This window comes from Paroedura picta, chromosome 14 (genome assembly GCF_049243985.1).
Source record: "Paroedura picta isolate Pp20150507F chromosome 14, Ppicta_v3.0, whole genome shotgun sequence".
Taxonomy (NCBI): Eukaryota; Metazoa; Chordata; class Lepidosauria; order Squamata; family Gekkonidae; genus Paroedura; species Paroedura picta.
The window spans coordinates 34,804,898-34,823,955 of NC_135382.1; the positions used below are offsets into that span (position 1 = coordinate 34,804,898).

Here is a 19,058-nt window from a genome sequence, read left to right on the forward strand (position 1 = left end):
CTACCCGAAGGAGGCTCAAAGCGGCTTACAGTCGCCTTCCCATTCCTCTCCCCACAACAGACACCCTGTGGGGTGGGTGAGGCTGAGAGAGCCCTGATATCGCTGCTTGGTCAGAACAGTTTTATCAGTGCTGTGGCGAGCCCAAGTCACCCAGCTGGATGCATGTGGGGGAGCGCAGAATCGAACCTGGCATGCCAGATTAGAAGTCCACACTCCTAACCACTACACCAAACTGGGTGCATGGCTCAACTTCATCTATGGGCAAAACCACAGAGTTTCTAGAAATTTCTAGAGTGGTGTGATGTCACTTCCACTCCCCCTCCAGAAGTCATGTCATAGCAACACCGGCAACACCCCACCCTCTCCCCAGTACCCCCCAGGTTGACAGGATGCACAGGTAGAGAACTCTTAATATCGTAGACTGAAAAACATGTTCCCCAACACCACCACACATTTTCCAGAGCCGGTGTATACATTTTCCAGCAAGGTGCTTTCTAAAATGCATACCTGAAAACTCATGTGTGAATACAACACATGTCTGCAAATGTTTATTCTTGTCAAGAAGAGAAGACTGGCTGCAACTCTTTGTTGAACACACACTCAATATTGACACACTCAACAGCACCTGAAGAGTGCCAGATTAGGAACTGAGACCCACTCTCTCTTTCTCTCTCTCACATCTACCCCAGAGTTGTGAGGATAAAGAGGGGGGGGAACAGCCATGTAAAGCATGGAACTCCCCCCAATGATGGGTCTGGAGGGGGTGGGAAGGGGAAAGCCTGAATGAGCATGTACATAGCCATGCTTCCCAACCATGTTCTGCATGGGGTTCTGGGGTTTCTCGAAGCCTGGAGTATGTTTCAGGGGTTCCTCAATGGTAAAAAAGTTGAGAAAGGCTGGCCTAAATCCTGTGAGGTATGCAACGGTGAAGGCCTGAACCATTCCAACGCCTGCCACTGGCTCATCGCTGAAGGCCAAGCATCTTAATGCATATGGCACATGCACACTTCTCCGTGCGTGCCACAAAGGAAGCAAAGTTGTAATGGCAAAGAAACTGAGAAAGGCTAAATAGCAAAGGAGGGGCAGGGGTGAAGAAAGGAAAGCGGTTCCAGTAATTAACTCGAGCCTTGCCAGAATTTTCGTTAGTAAAGTCTTTATTTGCCCGGGTGCTTGCTGCTCCTCGCCTTCCTTCCATAAAGTCCTTAATTGGGCTCCAGGACACGCCAGAAAGTTCCTTCAGGTCTACCGACCCCGAGGAACGTTTTCACCTCAGAAAGGGAGGGACCAGAACCACTCAAAAGACCATTTTCCAGACAAACCTAATAATTGACTGTCTCCCACACTAATGAAAAGAGGGAGGAGGGAAACGAGACGTTGCTGCTGTAATTAAGCCCGAGGAGGAGTTCAATGGGTGGGAAGAAGAGAATTACATTTATTTACATGCCGTTCTGCTGATGATGAAGCACCAGCTATTTGGGAGGCCTTCTAATTAACCCTAATTTAGTCGGTGGACTCTTTTTTTTTTTCCCCCGTATCCCTCATTCCCCACGTACCTGAAGCAAAGGTGAAATACAATAATAATTGTACTGGATTAGCTTCCCTCTCCACTCCCCCGGAAATATACAGGTAAGCTTCTTTACAGGGGACCAGCCCCAGAGTTGGGTCTTTAAATTATTGAATTTGCATATAAGCATTTTAAACGCTGACAATTAAGGGGAGGAAAAACCCACACTCGAGAGCATGATTCAACAAAGCAACATAAAATACAGTCAGGCCCTGAGAGAGAGGAGATTACACGGAGAAAGGGGTTTCTCTTTCACCTTCTCATAGGCTTTTTCCTGTTGATGTTCGCCCTTGTTCTCTTTCGCTCCCCCAATCCCACACATAAACACACTTCAATCTTTTCTTCCCAGGGATGTGTTGCCAGGAAGAACCACTTCCCAGAGGGCAGCAGTCTTGAGAAGTAGGCAGGAGAAATCTGAAAGACCTGTGGCAAACACGCCAAGAATAATCTTGTGCGTTAAGAATGGGAAGACACTATCATTCCTCTGTCTTGATATTCCACTTCATCCCACATACAGTTTTTCCTGACTAGGCATGAGGTGAGGCTTGAAGATCTCCTGAATTACAGCTGCACTTCAGCCAAGAGATCAGAACATGGCTGCTTTAGGGGGTAGACCCTAACAGGGGTGGACATTAAACCCAACCGATGACCCTGACCTTCCCCAAACCTTCCCCTTTTCGGGTTCTGCCCCCAAATGTCCAGGCATTCTCCAACCTAGAGTTGGGAACCCTAATTACAACTGATCCCCAGGTTTGGGTGATCAGTTTCCCTAGAGAAAATGGATTCCCAACCAGGGGTTTATGGACCACAAGGGGTTCACAGGAGATCCAGAAAGGATCCACAGCTTTTCACCTCCTGCCTCAATGGACTCGGAGGCTGCATATCCCTGCCGCATGAGAGCTGCCCCTGCCAGTGAGTTCCATGACAGGTGACTGCAGCCTTTCCAGTTAACTGGACGTGCTTCCCATGTCGCAGCTAGGAATCTGTATGTGTTTGCATGCCTCTGATGCACAGCTGGAATTCTACCACCTTCACCAAGCAAAGTTACTAGCACCCTACCTGCCTCTGCAACTCCCGGCTACAGTGACCCATGCAATGCTCATCCCCAGGTAAAATTACTGCAACACACTCTATGCGGGCTACACCTGGTGGACAGCTTTTAACTTTTACAGTCCGTCCAGGAAGCCTGCACAGGATCTCATTTCTAGCATTCTCCACAAGGCAGACATAATCTCAGCGCAGCTCAGAGAAGACAGCACAAGAAGGGAAGAAAATGGCTGCCTGAAATCTACCCTCAAGATGCACTGTGTCTGGTCATCCTGCCAAATTAAGGATCTTTTCCAAAGCATATTTGCAAGTCTTTTTTTTTTTTTTTTTTTGGTCCAGTCCTGTAGGAAAATGACCTCAACAGTGGGAGATTATCCCAGTCTGTTCAATCTTACTACTGGGAACTGTTTCCTAATACTCAGCCTAAGGTTTCTTGTGCTTTAGTTCATCCCATTATTGCTGGTTATACTCCCTCGGGTCTTTCTAGAACAACAGATTTAATTTGTATCCAAAAAACACCTACGGTTTTCATCTGAACTCATCCCTTTTCTTGGCCACCATGCAGGAAGAAAACAATAATAATAAAAAAAAAGAAGCGGCAAAGTTTCAGAAAACCAGCTGTGGTTGGAAAAGGGTACGGAGGGGAGATGACACTCCCTCCTGCGGCTTTTTGCAAGGCATGACAATAGCAGGCCTCAGGGGGAGCAGAACTCATGCTGGAAGAAGTGAAATGCAGGCCCTTTGAATGCTAGTAAAATTAAACTTATTGAGGAGAGGCAGCCTAAGAACTCCAAGGGCTGAAAAGGCTCGTTTCTAAAGGAACACAGAGAAGGGCAGGAGGGAGGATCTCCCAGCGGTGTGGTGCAGCACTTGTTTTCAAACTTTTTTGTAACTTTTTAGGGAGCTTTTTTCAGTAGGAGCATCACGAAAGCTCTGGGCACAGTCCTAGGGAAGTGCACACAATGGCCACACCTCACCACCAGCCTGCATGAGCTGGAAGCATGTCTAAAAACGATCCCATTGGTCACCAGTAGCTTCTCAGTCCAATACAAGGTTAGGTTTGCCAAGTGCCCACCTATAGTGCAGATTTGTGGCGCAGAGTGGTAAGGCAGCCGTCTGAAAGCTTTGCCCATGAGGCTGGGAGTTCAATCCCAGCAGCCGGCTCAAGGTTGACTCCGCCTTCCATCCTTCCGAGGTCGGTGAAATGAGTACCCAGCTTGCTGGGGGGTAAACGGTAATGACTGGGGAAGGCACTGGCAAACCACCCCGTATTGAGTCTGCCATGAAAACGCTGGAGGGCGTCACCCCAAGGGTCAGACATGACTCAGTGCTTGCACAGGGGAAACCTTTACCTTTTTATGCTTACCTGTCGGCTTCTCTCAGGTTCATTTCTACAGTGCAGCTAACGGGCATAAAAAGAACCCAGTGTTCCTTAGATGGATGGGGAAGAGAGGCTCTGAGCTTTCTTGACTGATGGCAAGCCGTGGCCACTAGAATTACACACGTGGGTGAGATACCAATCCTAAAGGACATGGGGTGCGACATTGCCTTTCTCTCTCTTCCTTGCTGCATCAAATTTTCCCTTGCAAGTCTGCACATCCCTGCAACTCCCCTGATGGTCTCCAAGCCTTATCCCCCCATACAAGTAAATTGACCTGATGCGGCCTACCTGTCTTGTGTCTTACCCGTCTTGTGCCACCAAATTCCCTTGACTTGTTGGTCTGCCTCTTCCTCCTGCTACTGTTCTTCATACTAAGAGCTGTCTATAGTACTGTTCAGAATCTTTCCTATCCAGTCTCTCTCAGATGCCCTGAGCCTCTGGGGAAGGGAGTGGTATAAATGTAAAAATAAATAAATAAGATGTTAAACAGGGGTGCCTTCCATTGCCTCAAAAGAGGGGAGAGCTTCATTCATCCATCTGAAATCTGGCACTATGGACATCCCTCTGAAAGGAACTTGGATAGAAAACCATTCAAGGACAGACCTCAGAAAAGGGTGGTCGGAGTCATCCACTGGCCCCATTGGGAAATAATGAAACAGAATTATGAAAATGAAATGATGGTAATGAAAAGAAATAATAACTAAGAAAAACTATATGACACAACCCAATAATTTTTTTAAGTTCCTTTTGGGATTAATAACAACAAATCACACTGTCATGCATGCCTCTGCTGTCCACTTATACCAACTCTCTGCTTTCAGCCATTTAACCAACTTTTGATCCGTAAAGACCCATCCACATAGCCCATAACTCCTAAGCTTACTTAGGATACATCCCTCATCTAAAACCTTTGGGAAGTCCAAGTATGTGATGCTTCCTGCATTGCACTTCTCCACATGCTTGCTAACCTCCACAAAGAACTCTACGAGGTTGTTGAGGTAGGACGTCTCTTTGCAGCATCTATGCTGATTTCCCCTCAGCTGACTTGGTTCCTCCAACTGCTCAATAATTCTCTCTTTAAGAACAGCGTCTACTCATTTACCTGGAACAGATGTTAGGCTAACTGGCCAGTGATTTCCTGGATTCCCTCTCGAACACTTTATAAAAACTGGGGGTGACATTTGCTGTTTTCGTGTCAGAGACTAATTTTAGAAGCAAGTTAAATATACTTGTTAGAAGATTAACAATTTCACATTCAAGTTCTGGTGTGTGGCAGGTGAACATGCAGGCTTATCGGTGTCCAAGTTGCCTCAGAGGAGGAGGAGGAGGAGGAGGAGGAGGAGGAGGAGGAAGAGGAAGAGGAAGAGGAAGAGGAAGAGGAAGAGGAAGAGGAAGAGGAAGAGGAAGAGGAAGAGAACCAGTGTGGTGTAGGATTGAGAGTAGTGAACTCTAATCTGGAGAACCAGGTTTGATTCCCCACTTTTCTTCCATATGCAGCCAACTAGGTGACCTTAGGCTAGTCACAGTTTTCTTAAGGCTGTTCTTGCAGAGCAGTTCTGTCAGGGATCTTACAGCCCCACCTACCTCACAAGGCGTTTGTTGCAGGGAGAGGAACTGGAACGTGTTTATAGGCCACTCTGGGACTCCTTTGGGCAGTAAAAAAAGGGGTATAAAAAATTCCGAGAATCCAATTGTTGCAGATTATGGGGAAATATATAATCTGCAACTTACTGATTCTGGAAGGAGTGCAGGGCCAGGCACAGAAGATCGGTGGTGGCACCGCAAGCAGGGCTCAGCACCAGGCCTGGCCAGCCACCACTGCACATCTTCCTTTCCATCTGCTGGAGCGCTCCCTGGGGCGGGACAAACAGACGTCATGAACGCAGTCATTTCCGTTTCAGAGACCGCGCCAGTAGATGTGTTTCCACATCAAAAATGAGCTCTACTTCTTCTCTCTAAGAGCTCTCTCCACCCCACCTACCTTTCTGTTGAGGGGAAAGGAAGGCAAGGCAATTGTAAGCCCCTTTGAGACTCCTTCGGGTAGTGAAAAGCAGGGTATAAAAAACAATTCTTCTTCTTCCTCAGACTTCATCTCTCATCGACTCAATTTGATTCAGTTCTTACTCGAAACGGCAGCTCTAGCATGGACCCGTTTCCTTCAGCCTCTTATTACTTTTCAAGTCTGGGCCATAAATGCCTTATCAAATGAACAGAACACACCAGGCGACTGTTCAGTTTGAACGAGAGTGTCGCTACCTCAGTAAACCGTGAACACCTCTAGAACCGTCTCTCAAGGGACGTTAAGAGTCGATTTATAGGACATCTGTTTCCATGACAGATGCGCGAGTGCCGAAGCGCCACTGTATGGTGCGCAGCTGGGGGGTCTGAAAGAGCCTCTTCCGAAGGAATTTAATTTTTCATAGTTCTCCATGTCCTTAAGGTGATGTGGCCAGAGGATGTCAGTCTTAACAGAACTCAGAGCCCAAGGGATCTTCTGTCACTCTGGCTAACAGCTTAGTTGTTCAAAGGAAAAACATTCTACTTTCTGCCAGGCTTGTCCAGATATGAACTAAAATTCAGGCACAGGAAGTAATCTTCTCTTACAGGCAAAAAGCAAGATCTCTCTGGAGCCCTTGGATGGTGCGATGCAGGAAAGAAGTCTGTTGCTTAATAGGAATATGTGATGCCCGTTTTAAATAATATTTTGCAGATGGCCCCATCTCAAAAATATATATTTTAGAATGTTAAAGTCTAGGTAAAGGAGCTGTCATCAAAACATTTTTTTAGAAAGCGTTATGCTGTTGTCGTTTTTAGAAAAACACGTTTATAGACTGGTCTTCTGGTGCTTTGTAACAATGTTCCTTTGAAACCAAACAAACATCGCCGCTGAAATGTCACTGTGCATATTAGCGTGTGGGGTGTGGAGTGGCATGATTTAACCTGGTCTCGTCAGAGAATGGCTACTTAGCAGAGGTGGAATTTGTACAGGAGACCACCAACGATGACTCTGAAGACAAAAGCTAGGCTAACCATCTCTGCATCTCATTTGCCAACTCTGCCACTCATTCACCACTCATTCACCACAAGTTGGCTGTGACCGAATGGCAGAGACTTAAACACACCTGGGTAGAGGCTCACCGCCACTTTCTCCAATGATAACAGGTAGTCCAACTATCAGTACCCAAAATTAGAGTAGGAACTCCTACAGGGAAAGTTTCAAAGGCCAAGATGACCAGCAGAGAAAACAGGGGTGGCTAAACTGCCAGCTCATGTTCACTGTAAACCACCACTGGGTGTGGGTCCCAAGCCACCCATTGACATTGGTAGCTAGACCCCAGTGGGCAGAATGAGGTATAGGGCTGGGATGGGAAGGCTCACAGAGCTGATGTACCCACAAAAGTTACACATGAAGCCAGCCAGGACCCACTCAGGGAAAATGCCCTTTTAAATATGGAGGCGATTGCCCCACACCTGATATGGGAGGGGGGGTACATGAGCCCTGACCAATAGTATAGGCTCATTCCACACACATTGGACAATGCACCTTCAATGAGTTTGTGCCTCTGGATTTTCCTGTACAAAACTGGAAAATCTGCTTCTAAAGTGCGTTCAAAGTGCATTATACAATGTTTGCAGAATGAGCCACAGTATCTGAAATATTGTTTTCTTTCCAAGACATACTGGACAGGGAAACCTAGGGTGATCAATATCAGTGCTCAGGCTTAGCCCACAGCTCCATTTATTGACTCCGTAATTTGTCCCCGACAGGAACCCAGAGTATGGAAGTGGTCCATGGTCACCCAGGAATCATCTGCGGTGCAGCAAGGATTCACATCTTGGCCTCCCAGACACTAGTCCAACACCCCAGCTACTGCTCCATACTAGTATTTTCTCCATTGAAAAGGTTTGCTCTTTACACCCCTGACTGTATGTAACCCATTAACCCATTCCCTCTACCTTTTCCCTCTCCCCTTCATTCCCAGGAGATCTCCCACAGAAGACCCAGACCAGCTTATCTTCTGCTTGACTGCTTCACCATTCGTTCTCCAACCATAAGCAGAGGCCAATACTCTGGAGGGCCTACTGGCAAAGTCTTTCCCCCAAGGTCGCCTCCCGATGCTAGTATTCCGAAATTTACTTTCTCTGAAAGCCGAGCATCCCTGCAGTCACCAGGGCCTGTACCCACTGACAGATCTAGACACCAGGAATCACAGGTGCTTGATCATAAGTTCTTCTTCCAGGGCTAGAGATCTTTCATACCCTCTGGGATCCAAGCCAAGTGCTCTGCCTCAGGTGTAACTCTGCAGAGCTGGAACTTCTAGCTGCCACCGACGTCTTTCTAAGTGAAAAAGAAATGTTCATTTGAGGCCCCTTTCAAGTGCACTGCACCTCAACACAGATGCCCAGGGCACAAACAAACCTTAATATCGCCAAATGCATCTGGACTTCTTGGCACGTAACACATCAGTCCTCACAGCCAGATGTTTCACAGATCTTAGATCCATGCCTGGAGAGTTCAAGACAACTAATATCTCCTACAGAAGAAAGCCAACCCTACAAGCTCCTAACAGGAAGCAGACCGCCTGGGGATTTCCATAAACAAGTGCCACATTTGGCACATCAGTGCTACCGCTTTGGAAGGACACTTGATCTCCAAAGCTAAGTTACAGCGATTCCAAATTAAAGCTATCTCATTAGAAGCCATCCTTTTTAGTCTTCAGAAAAACCTGCTTGGCCTTTTCATGGGAGGTAAACAGAGTACTTATGATTCTGCTGAAACAACCTCTTTTATGGGTTTCCATCTGTAACAAAATTTTAAAAAACACCCTAATGTTAAATCCAAGGTTTCAGAGATGGACAGAGACACTGGTAGTGACTTGAGCTCCTTATTGTGACATCAGTATGGTACAACAAAGAACTGAACTCAACCAACCCCACCTCCCTGCAAAACCCCAATTTATATACATAAGCAAACAATGAATCTTCTTGCCAGTGTATGCTACTGGTCAGTTACAGTTTGAACTGACTGGGTCCAGCATATGGGACCCAGCCATGTATTGGTCAATTACACTGTACGCGACAATCCTTCTTCAGACCTCGAAGCTGGGTCCTCAGCAGGTCTACAGACTCAACCCTAGACTTCTGGCTTTCCCATATCACTTGGTAAGCATAACTCCCTTATTACCTGTTCTGAGACGGCAGATGGGACTCCTGTGAATGGAAGGATGCCTTCCACAAAATAAGGGGTACATTGGGTTCCAACCCATTTTCCAGTGATATATTCTACAATTCAAGGGAAAACAGAGTACCTCTGGTAAATGAAGATGAAGAAGAGCTGGTTTTTATCCCTTGCTCTTCACTACTTCAGGTGGTAACATCTGTTGCAGTGAAGCCCATCTCAAAATCAAAACGGTCATCAAGAAATTTTTGAAGTTCCATAAATCACAGATCAGCGTAATCTTCCCTGTCCATTGAGAAACCCAGCCACATTGGAGCCAACTGAACTGCTCATGCCTTCTCCAGATGTAGGTTTTGCTGCATTTTTAAATTCTCATATTATTAGTAAAGTCATCTTTTCCAGTTATTAAAAAGTCTTCCTCTGGCTAGTACCCCGGGGAATGTGGTCACAAACCTGGTGGAAGGTTACAGGTGTCTAATGCTGATTTGGGAGTCTCTTCTATGGTTTTGTAATACGGAGGAAAGATTCCCCTCGCCTGAGCATTAAAACACGGCATCACATTTTGTGGATTCATTAGCTGGGTAATTAGCGAGGGGGTGGAAAACTAAACTGGGTTTAATGAACAGCAAAACAGAGAAGCAAAATAGGAAACTGAGAACAGAAACAAGGACAAATAGCACTGCAATTCAAGTCAAAAGTCCTGTGCATACAAATGGTTTAAAAAGGAGATATTCAGTTTGTGCAGTGACACTGGGACAGCTGCTCAGGGCCAAACTAGACTTCATGGTGGGAGATCCACAAATGAATCTAAAGTTTTTTAACTGGTAAAAAACAGCCAGGGTTCCTGTTAACGAAAGGGAATAATTATTTCCTCAGCCATAAACCAACGTGGACTACCAGAAGGAACACTGGAGCATGATTTCATCCAAGGGTACATCAAATAATGGTTCCCCAAACTAACCCAACTAATTTTTAGATCAACAGGTATATCCAAAGGTACAAAGCGTGGGGCACAACGCAACTGGCAGAACGCCTGCCCCAGCAGTGAAACAAAGGGAAAAGAACGAACATCCAGACAATACAGAAGTCCCCGTCCCCATTCCCCACCCCCTACAGGGTGTGTTTTAACACAATGCATTTGTAGTCAGTTTTCCTCAAGACAACTAAATGCAAATCACAAAATCATTTAAAATCAACTAAATATTTGACTCCAACAAATAAGTTTTGTTAAAAATTGCAGCTAATAAGCATGGAGGAAGCATCTACAAAAACAGGGCCCATTCCGCACACATAGGATAATTAATGCACTTTCAATGCGCTTTGGCAGCTGGACTTTCCTATGTGGAATTGGAAAATCTACTTCAAAAGTGCATTGAAAGTACATTATCTATTGGTGCAGAATGGGGCCAGCTGAGGAACAGTACAGCCTCCTGAAGTTGTATCCAGCATAGCCTGTGGAGGGACAATTACCTCAGGAATGGCCCCCAGATCTCTAGGAACTGCCCAAAGTGGAACCGGCAAACCCCCCCCCCCCCCCCAATTTTACTCTAAAAGAGAGTCAGTGATATTGTAATTCTGCGCCTGCCAAAAGAAAAGCACTCAAATGTTCATAAATTATAAACCAAGAAAGCTTCAATAATTGCCCTGAACTTTGTCCGAGGATAACTAGCGGGCTAGTAAGAAACCCCCTCCCGACAGACCGTTCTTTATATATAATATATAAATAAACTTCCCGTAAGTCTTTAAAAATGCCTTAAATTCTCTATACATTTAGTAAGACTTCGAGCTTCTTTAACATGTCCCTTGCTGCCTCTCAAGATAATGCACCAGTGATATATTACAACGGCCAAAGCTATAGGCTGGCCAGACAACTATTAAATCTTGTCTTCTTCTTAACTTAGAAGCAGTGGGGGGGGGGCAAAAAAAAAAATAACCTTTTCGCCAACCCCAACCCACAGTGCTTCCCTTCCAGAAGCGTCTCTGCGCTTGGCCTTCCCCGGCTTGTTGGAGACACACATCAAATGTGAGCAGAAATCATTATAAACCTACACGCGTAGTACCCCTGCTAACAGAGAAAAGTCTAGATGAAGACATGCTCTATCGCGCGTGCCCTCTGGGACAAACAGAGACACGATGTTATATTTAAAAAAAACAACACAAAAAAAAAGGGGTCCTGAGCTACCAAAGACGAAAGCAAGTGTCTAGGAATCGGCAAGCGCACACTCCAAAAAACCATTTTGTTCTTTCAAATTAAAACTGCCTTTTACTTAAAGGCAGGCAGTTCACCAAAAAAAAAGAAGAAGAAGAAGAAAACTCCACTGAAACGCTGATGCTGTTCTAGCAAGGTTTCAAAAGCTCAGGGTTTAAGAGTACGTTGCAAAACGGGGAAACGGATCAAGAGTATTTCCTAGTAAGCGGTAACAGAGGGCAGGACCTGCAGTAATGGGTTTAAACTACGTGTAGAACTGTACCGGTTAGATATCGAGGGGGGGGGGATTCACAGTCCGAGGTAGATCAGCAGTGGAATTGGCCATCTAAGGAGGTGGTGAGCTCTCCCTCGCTATCTACACCAGGGGTAGTCAAACTGCGGCCCTCCAGATGTCCATGGACTACAATTCCCATGAGCCCCTGCCAGCATTTGCTGGCAGGGGCTCATGGGAATTGTAGTCCATGGACATCTGGAGGGCCGCAGTTTGACTACCCCTGATCTAGACAGACAGACTCTGGATTTGTCTTCTAAAACGTTAAGTACACTTCTCCCGCACACCCTCTCTCATTCACTCCCTCTCTCTTTTGGTTGAACCAAGAAGGACCTGAAAACCAATTCACGAGGGCTTTCGAAGGGAATAAGATGGAAAAGCTATAACGAGACCACAAAAAAAAAAAAACATTAAAAAGCCATAATATATAGTGGAGTAATACTGCCGAGTCGGTCTCTGTTGCACAGTGTGTTGGTAACCGAAACCAGTCCCCCGGTCCCACCATGCAGGACTTTCATTTATGTTCTTTTATGATCTTCCCGCTTGCATTAGCGCCAGTAAAGTGATGTAGAACTTCAATAAAGGGGGAATAGCCATGCCTCACTTTTCATTTTGTACCCTGGTGCAAATCAACGATTCCCCCCCTACACACACACAAACACACACACTGCTCTCCCACCACCATCGACCTCCTGCATAAAAAATCCACCCAACCAAATAATTTTTGCCAGGTGTGTTAAATTAACACACTGCCATGTGTGTGAGCATCTGTACACCGCACACATTTCCTACCACTGAGGCTGGATCATTTGGATTTATGGAGACAGTTTCATCGTGGTTTCGTGAGCATGGGGAACCGGACACTGCACCAGCATGCAGGACAAACCCGGATTAATGTTGCACCACCTGGGAAGGAGATCAGGATAATTGCAGCATGTGCATCAGGGGCCCCAATCCTATGGACCCACATAGTTAGGAGTGCTAAAGGAAACTATATGGGACCTAGAAATTGCTAGTGGAAATGGGTACTCCTGACAGAGAAGGGGGTGTGGCCTGGAGAAGAAGAAAAATTAGTTTTTATACCCCACTTTTCCCTGCCCGAAGGAGTCTCAAAGTGGCTTATAAATCGCTTTCCCTTTCCCTCCCCACAACAGACACCCTGTGAGGTAGGTAAGGCTATGACAGCTCTGAGAGAACTATGACAGCCCCAAGGTATGTAGAGCAGTGAGGAATCAAACCTGGCTCTCCAGATCTGAACAAACTGCTCTTAACCACCACACCAAGCTGATGCATTACAAAAATACAGAGGAAAAGAGGAGTGAGAGAATTTAAAACCAGCACTGGGATAGCAGCTTCCACTGAAACTATGTTATTTTAATCTGTCCAGCAAGTTGGATTGCCAGTGGCCAACCAGAAGACATGCTGAGCAAGTGCCATGCCTGGAGGGCACTAGGAAAGGTATTGGCAAGCACCATGGTGCCCACGGGTACCATGTTGAGGACCCCTGATGTATGTGCCATGAGGAAGGGTTAAGTAGGAGATTGAGTAAATAAACTTCATCTACTATTTTTCGAGAGTTTTCTCTTGCCATGTACTGATGGCCCCAGGCACGAAGGGGATTTCTGCCTTACAGCCAGAGGGTTAGAGAAATACCAGCAAAGATGGGCAAAATCCCAGCTTGCTCACACTGGAAAAAAATATTGCTCAGAAAAAGAAACAGAATATACTTTGTACACAACAAGGAAAGGTTTACAGATGTGGCCACGCACAAGAGAGATGCTCTCCCCCCACCTTTTCAAGGGCCAATCCAAATTTGAAAAAAAAAATAATTGCAATGTAAGAGAGAGTAGGCAGGAATACGAAACGGCCATTTGGAAAATGAAAACGAGAACCACCGATGGCATGCAAAATGATCCCTGGGCAAAAAGAAGCACCTAGTGCTGGGGGTTTAAAGGGTTATTTCTCCCTTGTTGATCTACAAACCCATTTAGGACTTGTACTTGAAAGGAACAAACCTCCTAAGCTAGGCAAAGAGCCTCTTCTGTTCTAGCCCTTTCCCTGTGGAACAGGTTTCCCAAGGAGACCCATAGGGCAGCTTCTTCAATATCCTTCCTGCACCCAGATGGCTGCCACAAGAAATGGAACCCAACAAAAAATGCCAAGAATTGAGCTTAGCAAATGAAATGATTTTCAAGGTGACGATGGCAACTAACAGCTTATTCCACTATAAACAATGCCTCAAACTTCCAAAACATCAAAACGAACTCTTGGGTATTTTTTTCATTTTCGGGATCTTCATCAGTAAAGGGCATTTACACTTGGTGATGCTATAGTAGTAGACCTCTCTATAGTGGATACCATAGAAATATTTGGAGATTGAATGACATACATATTATGATAGGATTAAGGTCATATCATTCTGATATATGATAAGATTTCATTTAAAGAGGACTTATTAAAGGTTAAAGAGTATCTTACACCACTGACAAAGATCCCGAAAATAAAAAAAATACCTACATCGTTTTGATGTTTTGGAAGTTTGAGGAATTGTTTGTAGTGGAAAAGACTGTTATCTGCCATTGCCAGCTTGAAAATAATTTCTTTTGCTTGTATTACTTGTATTACGGCTGACGGGTCTTCACCTGAAGAATTGAGCTTATGCATAACTTTGGCTTTTCTGACTGCATAACTCTAGGCTCTCCTTAACAAAATGTCTTTTTAATTGAACATATTGTTTAAAAGTGTTTTCTTACTTAAACTCGGTATACCTCCAGTCAGGCAGGGAAGATCATTTGGCGTTGGATTCCAAAAGCAGATCTTCAAAGGCCAATAAGAATTCCCCCTGGGCAAAAGCCCTACCTGGCCCCATCGATTTTCTAAAAACACTTGGCAGGCACTGGGAAAGGTGTCAACGCTACAGGCACCCTGTTGGGGACCTCTGCACTAACCTGACACTCTAGCTACTGAACCGCCCCAAGACTGAAGACAGAAGTCTCCAACTGACATCCAAATTCTACGTGATGCCAAGACACCAGCATGTTAGGAAACTAAACCAGATGGGGAGAGTACCAAGGATTCTTAGCTCTCATTTGATTCTGGACTGGAATCTCGGTGACTGGCAAAGAGACACACCTGAGCCCATGAAGGAACAAACATTTAGATCAGGGGTAGATCAGGCATTCGCTGGCAGGGGCTTCTGGGAATTGTAGTCCATGGACATCTGGAGGGCCGCAGTTTGACTACCCCTGATTTAGATGATATGACAAGTTGGAATCAGATCAAAGACCTCTGTTTAGTCATGACATCTGCTCCAGGCCTAAGACTTCCTACAGTTCAGAATCATGACCGTCACTTGCACTGCCTCTTGACAGTAAAATTTACAGCCAGTATCAGGTAAAACTAAGTTCAAGCTCTGGCATACCTTCATATTCACCTTCCCGCAAATGCACAGAATTAACAACCTTCGAAGGCTAAAGTTCTTTTCGCCAGTAACTCTTTTTATTTCCCATCCATTTCGGGAGGCCCTGTGAATGTCGTTAACACGAGCAGAACCCCCGAACCGCCGCCGTAATTCATCTTCATTCCCGTCTTCTCACAGCATCGGGGACGCAAGCCCTGGGTCTTTACCAATGTACCAATCGCCAATTCATCAGCCGCCATGTTCCACCCTGTCTCATTTCTCCCGAAACAGAGAAACCCACAAACGTTACAGTTCCGAGATCGAAGTTGAGAAATTCCCATTAAAGTGGCTTTTAGATAATTAGATTGGAATGAAGGAGGAACCGTGCACGTTTCAGAAAACTTCAAAGCGGCTATACCTGAGAAAATCATAACCCGTTTCAATGGGCCCGTATGAAGAAAGAATGGCTCTCGGGAGAATAAAGAGTATATTAGTCTCTGTATGTAATGGGGTTTATTGGCCATATGGAACCGATATAAAAATTGTGTTGCAATGGATAGGTTTTGGAGTCAAGACAAGGAATGCAACACCCACAAAATACAGTTTCTGTATGAAGCTCAGCATCTTTCTGGCAAACTGGGAGAAATCTGGAAAGGTTTACCTGATTGGGTCACGGATGAGTCCCAGTTCAAAGCGAAATCCGACAACTCGCCCTCTTCAACTGGAAAAGAAAGAAGAACACCGTTTTGAATTTCTGCATTCATTTCAGGGGCAAAGCAAACCCCGGCGAAGACAACACAAAACAAGGGTGGATCAAAATAATCGCCCTCAAGCCTCTTTTCCTCTGCCCTTGCCATTGCATCTGTTTAATTGCACGCCCAAGTAATTAATAAATCCACCTGCAGTGTACTTTGCATGCAGGTTTTCCACTGCACTTAAAATGTCCCTGCAAGCAGGCCACGTATGTTCCCATTTCAGTGATGGGGATCCAAACCCCAGTATTCCAAGGCCAGAGTAAGTACAGAATTTCCAGTGAATGAATGACATACAAGTTTCCCACTCATATTGCTGTTTACTATTTTGTGTTTGAGAACAGAAGGGCTGTTTTTTTGTACCCTACTTTTTGCTACGCAAAAGAGTCCCAAAACGGCTTACAAAGAAGAAGAGTTGGTTTTATACCCCACTTTTCACTGCCCAAAGGAGTCACAAAGTGGCTTACAATCATCTTCCCTGCCTCTCCCCGCAATAGACATGCTTCACTCAGGTGAAGCTGAGAGAGCTCTGCTTTGTGAGAACATTATCAGAGCTGTGACTGAGCCAAGGTCGCACAGCTGGCTGCATGAGGAAGAGCAGAGAATCAAACCCAGCTCACCAGTTTATAAGCTACTGTTCTTAACCACTACACTACACCTTTCCCTTCTCTCCACGACAGACACTGTGAGGTAGGTGGGGCTGAGAGAGCTCTGTGAGAACATCCCTGAGAGAACTGTGACTATCCGAATGTCACTCAGCTGGCTGAAGCGAAGTTCTCCAAATTAAAGGCTGCCACTCTTTAACCACTACTCCACACTGGCTGGTCGCAGGACTATGCAGTTTCAAGAAGGGGGAAATTCTTATCTACACAAAACTGGATGTACATTTTTTTAAACCCTACAATTGCTTTAGGATGCTTTGGGCTGATCCTAAAGGTTTTCCCACTGCACTCATTCTTAAAATGTCCCTGCAAGCAAATGTCCCTACAATTGCTTTAGGATGCTTTGGGCTGATCCTGCGTTGAGCAGGGGGTTGGACTAGATGGCCTGTATGGCCCCTTCCAACTCTATGATTCTGTGATTCTGTGAATATTCCCAAGCCCCGCACTAACCAGGCTCCACCCCCAAATCTCCAGGAATTTTTCAACACAGAGTTGGCAGCTCTAACTACTGAGATGACTAAGAAGGGAGAGAGGAAAGTGCTTCAACGCAGGGCATTAGAAAGGCAAAAGCTTCCCTGGCGAGATTCCAAAATAAAACATATTTTTAAAACGCCTATTAATTAGCATGACCAGCATGCATCCCCAGCACTAACCTCTGGGCCTTAACATTTTTTATCTATGGCATTTAATAACTATACCCTATAGTGTCAATACTGTATTTATAATTGCGTGTTTTGTATCTTTATTTGCTTGCGATCAACTGGTCTGTGAGCATGCCTAAACAGAATGGAATGGGTATACAAAATGGAAATCTACATTTCACTCCAACTCATCCCCTTTTGGCACGGACAAAACAACCATAGGTCTACTTCCAGTTTCCAGTTTGCCAGTTTCCATGTAGTGGTTAGAGATCTCCCAAACTTACTATTGAGAGAGCTCATCTGGAGAAAATGGCTGTTTTGGAAGGTAAACTCTATGGCAGGGGTAGTCAACCTGTGGTCCTCCAGATGTTCATGGACTACAATTCCCACGAGCCCCTGCCAGCAAACGCTGGCAGGGGCTCATGGGAATTGTAGTCCATGAACATCTGGAGGACCACAGGTTGACTACCCCTGCTCTATGGCATTATACCCCCTTGGAGTCCCGTCCTCTTCCCAAATCTCACCCACTTTGGACTCCACCCCCAAAATCTCCAGTTATGTCCTCAACTGGAGCTGGCAACCCCATCTCCACTGTGGCATTGTCTAGCTATCCTGAGAAGTTTGCATCCTCATTTGGGGGGGGGGTTCTCAACAGGCAGATGACCACTGGGCCCTTCGGCTCCAAACTGGGCCTTGGTTCCTCTTGAAGAGCAATTCTAAAACGCAGGGCCCGCCATTTCATTTTCAGTTCATTCACACACGCACGCAATTTCAACCGGATTTAATGGAAGTTTCTCAAGCAGGCTTTAAAGCAGTTTATGGCCTTTAGATTAAATTTTTATTTTCTGGGAGGGGGGGGCCACTGCCCCGCTCGCCCCCCTGGGTCCGGCGCAGTTTTGCTGGCTGGCCCACCAAATTGATGCAGAGGGGTTAAAAAGAAATTGGAAAAAGTAACAGCCCTTTTAATATGAATGATAAATGTCTGATGCACCCTAATCAATACTCAAGCACTACGATTTATGGGCTTTTGATGGAACTGTATATTTATGATGGAACTCGAGTACATATTTGACTCTTTCAGGGAAAGGTCCTTCCCTTGGAACACCAGGCTTCACATTTCTCCCCCTTTAAAAAACTGCACCTGGCAGGGGGGGAGTAACAAATTTTGTTTAGGACTATGGCGAACAACAGAGTTCCATCTTCCAATGAGAACCAAAGTAATTTAAGTTTTTAGACTTGCAAGACTTCGCTAGGAGCATTTTAGGTCAATACGCAGTCTGGGCCCAGCGTATCTGAGTTCCCGTCTAGCTGGCTATACCCTCCACTCCGAAAAGCACTTCATTCAGCCAATACAAACCGGCTGGTAATCTCCAGCCCTAGAGAAGTTCATCTGCCCTCGACCAGGGCCAGGGCCTTTTTGGTCCTGGCCCCTACCTGGTGGAATGAGCTCACAGAAGAGCTGCAGGCCCTACGGCAGGGGTAGTCAAACTGCGGCCCTCCAGATGTCCACGGACTACAATTCCCACGAGCCCCTGCCAGCGAATGCTGGCAGGGGCTCGTGGGAATTGTAGTCCGTGGACATCTGGAGGGCCGCAGTTTGACTACCCCTGCCCTACGGGAACATTCTCAGTTTCAAAGGGCCTGTAAAACAGAGCTCTTCCACCAGGCTTTTGGTTGGGGCCCGTGAACAACGGAAACGGACACCGTCATATGAGGCCCTCCCTAAAGTAACCTGCCCTCCCAAACAGGAGATGGGGAAGCAGAAAGACCCACAGCTGGGGTGATTGTGGAATAATTTAACAGTTTTTAATGGGTTTTCCAATTGTAATTTTATATTGTGGTTGCGAACCGCCCTGAGTTGGCAATCCTGAAAAGGGTGGTATATACATTTAATTTTAGAATAAAAATAAAATTTTGGGGAGAAGGAGCATCACAGATTCTGTGCAATCACT

The 19,058-nt window shown here is 45.7% G+C and overlaps 1 protein-coding gene across 3 annotated transcripts in view; it reads right to left on the reverse strand.

Annotated features, from left to right (window-relative positions):
* The window catches only part of ZNF423 (zinc finger protein 423), a 244,856-nt gene that overhangs the window by 182,218 nt on the left and 43,580 nt on the right, over window positions 1-19,058 (reverse strand). For all 3 annotated transcript variants that reach the window (XM_077310961.1, XM_077310962.1, XM_077310963.1), the window contains exon 2: window positions 15,713-15,772. In XM_077310961.1, coding sequence (XP_077167076.1) covers window positions 15,713-15,772 — 60 coding nt within the window. The remainder of the gene's footprint in view (window positions 1-15,712; window positions 15,773-19,058) is intronic.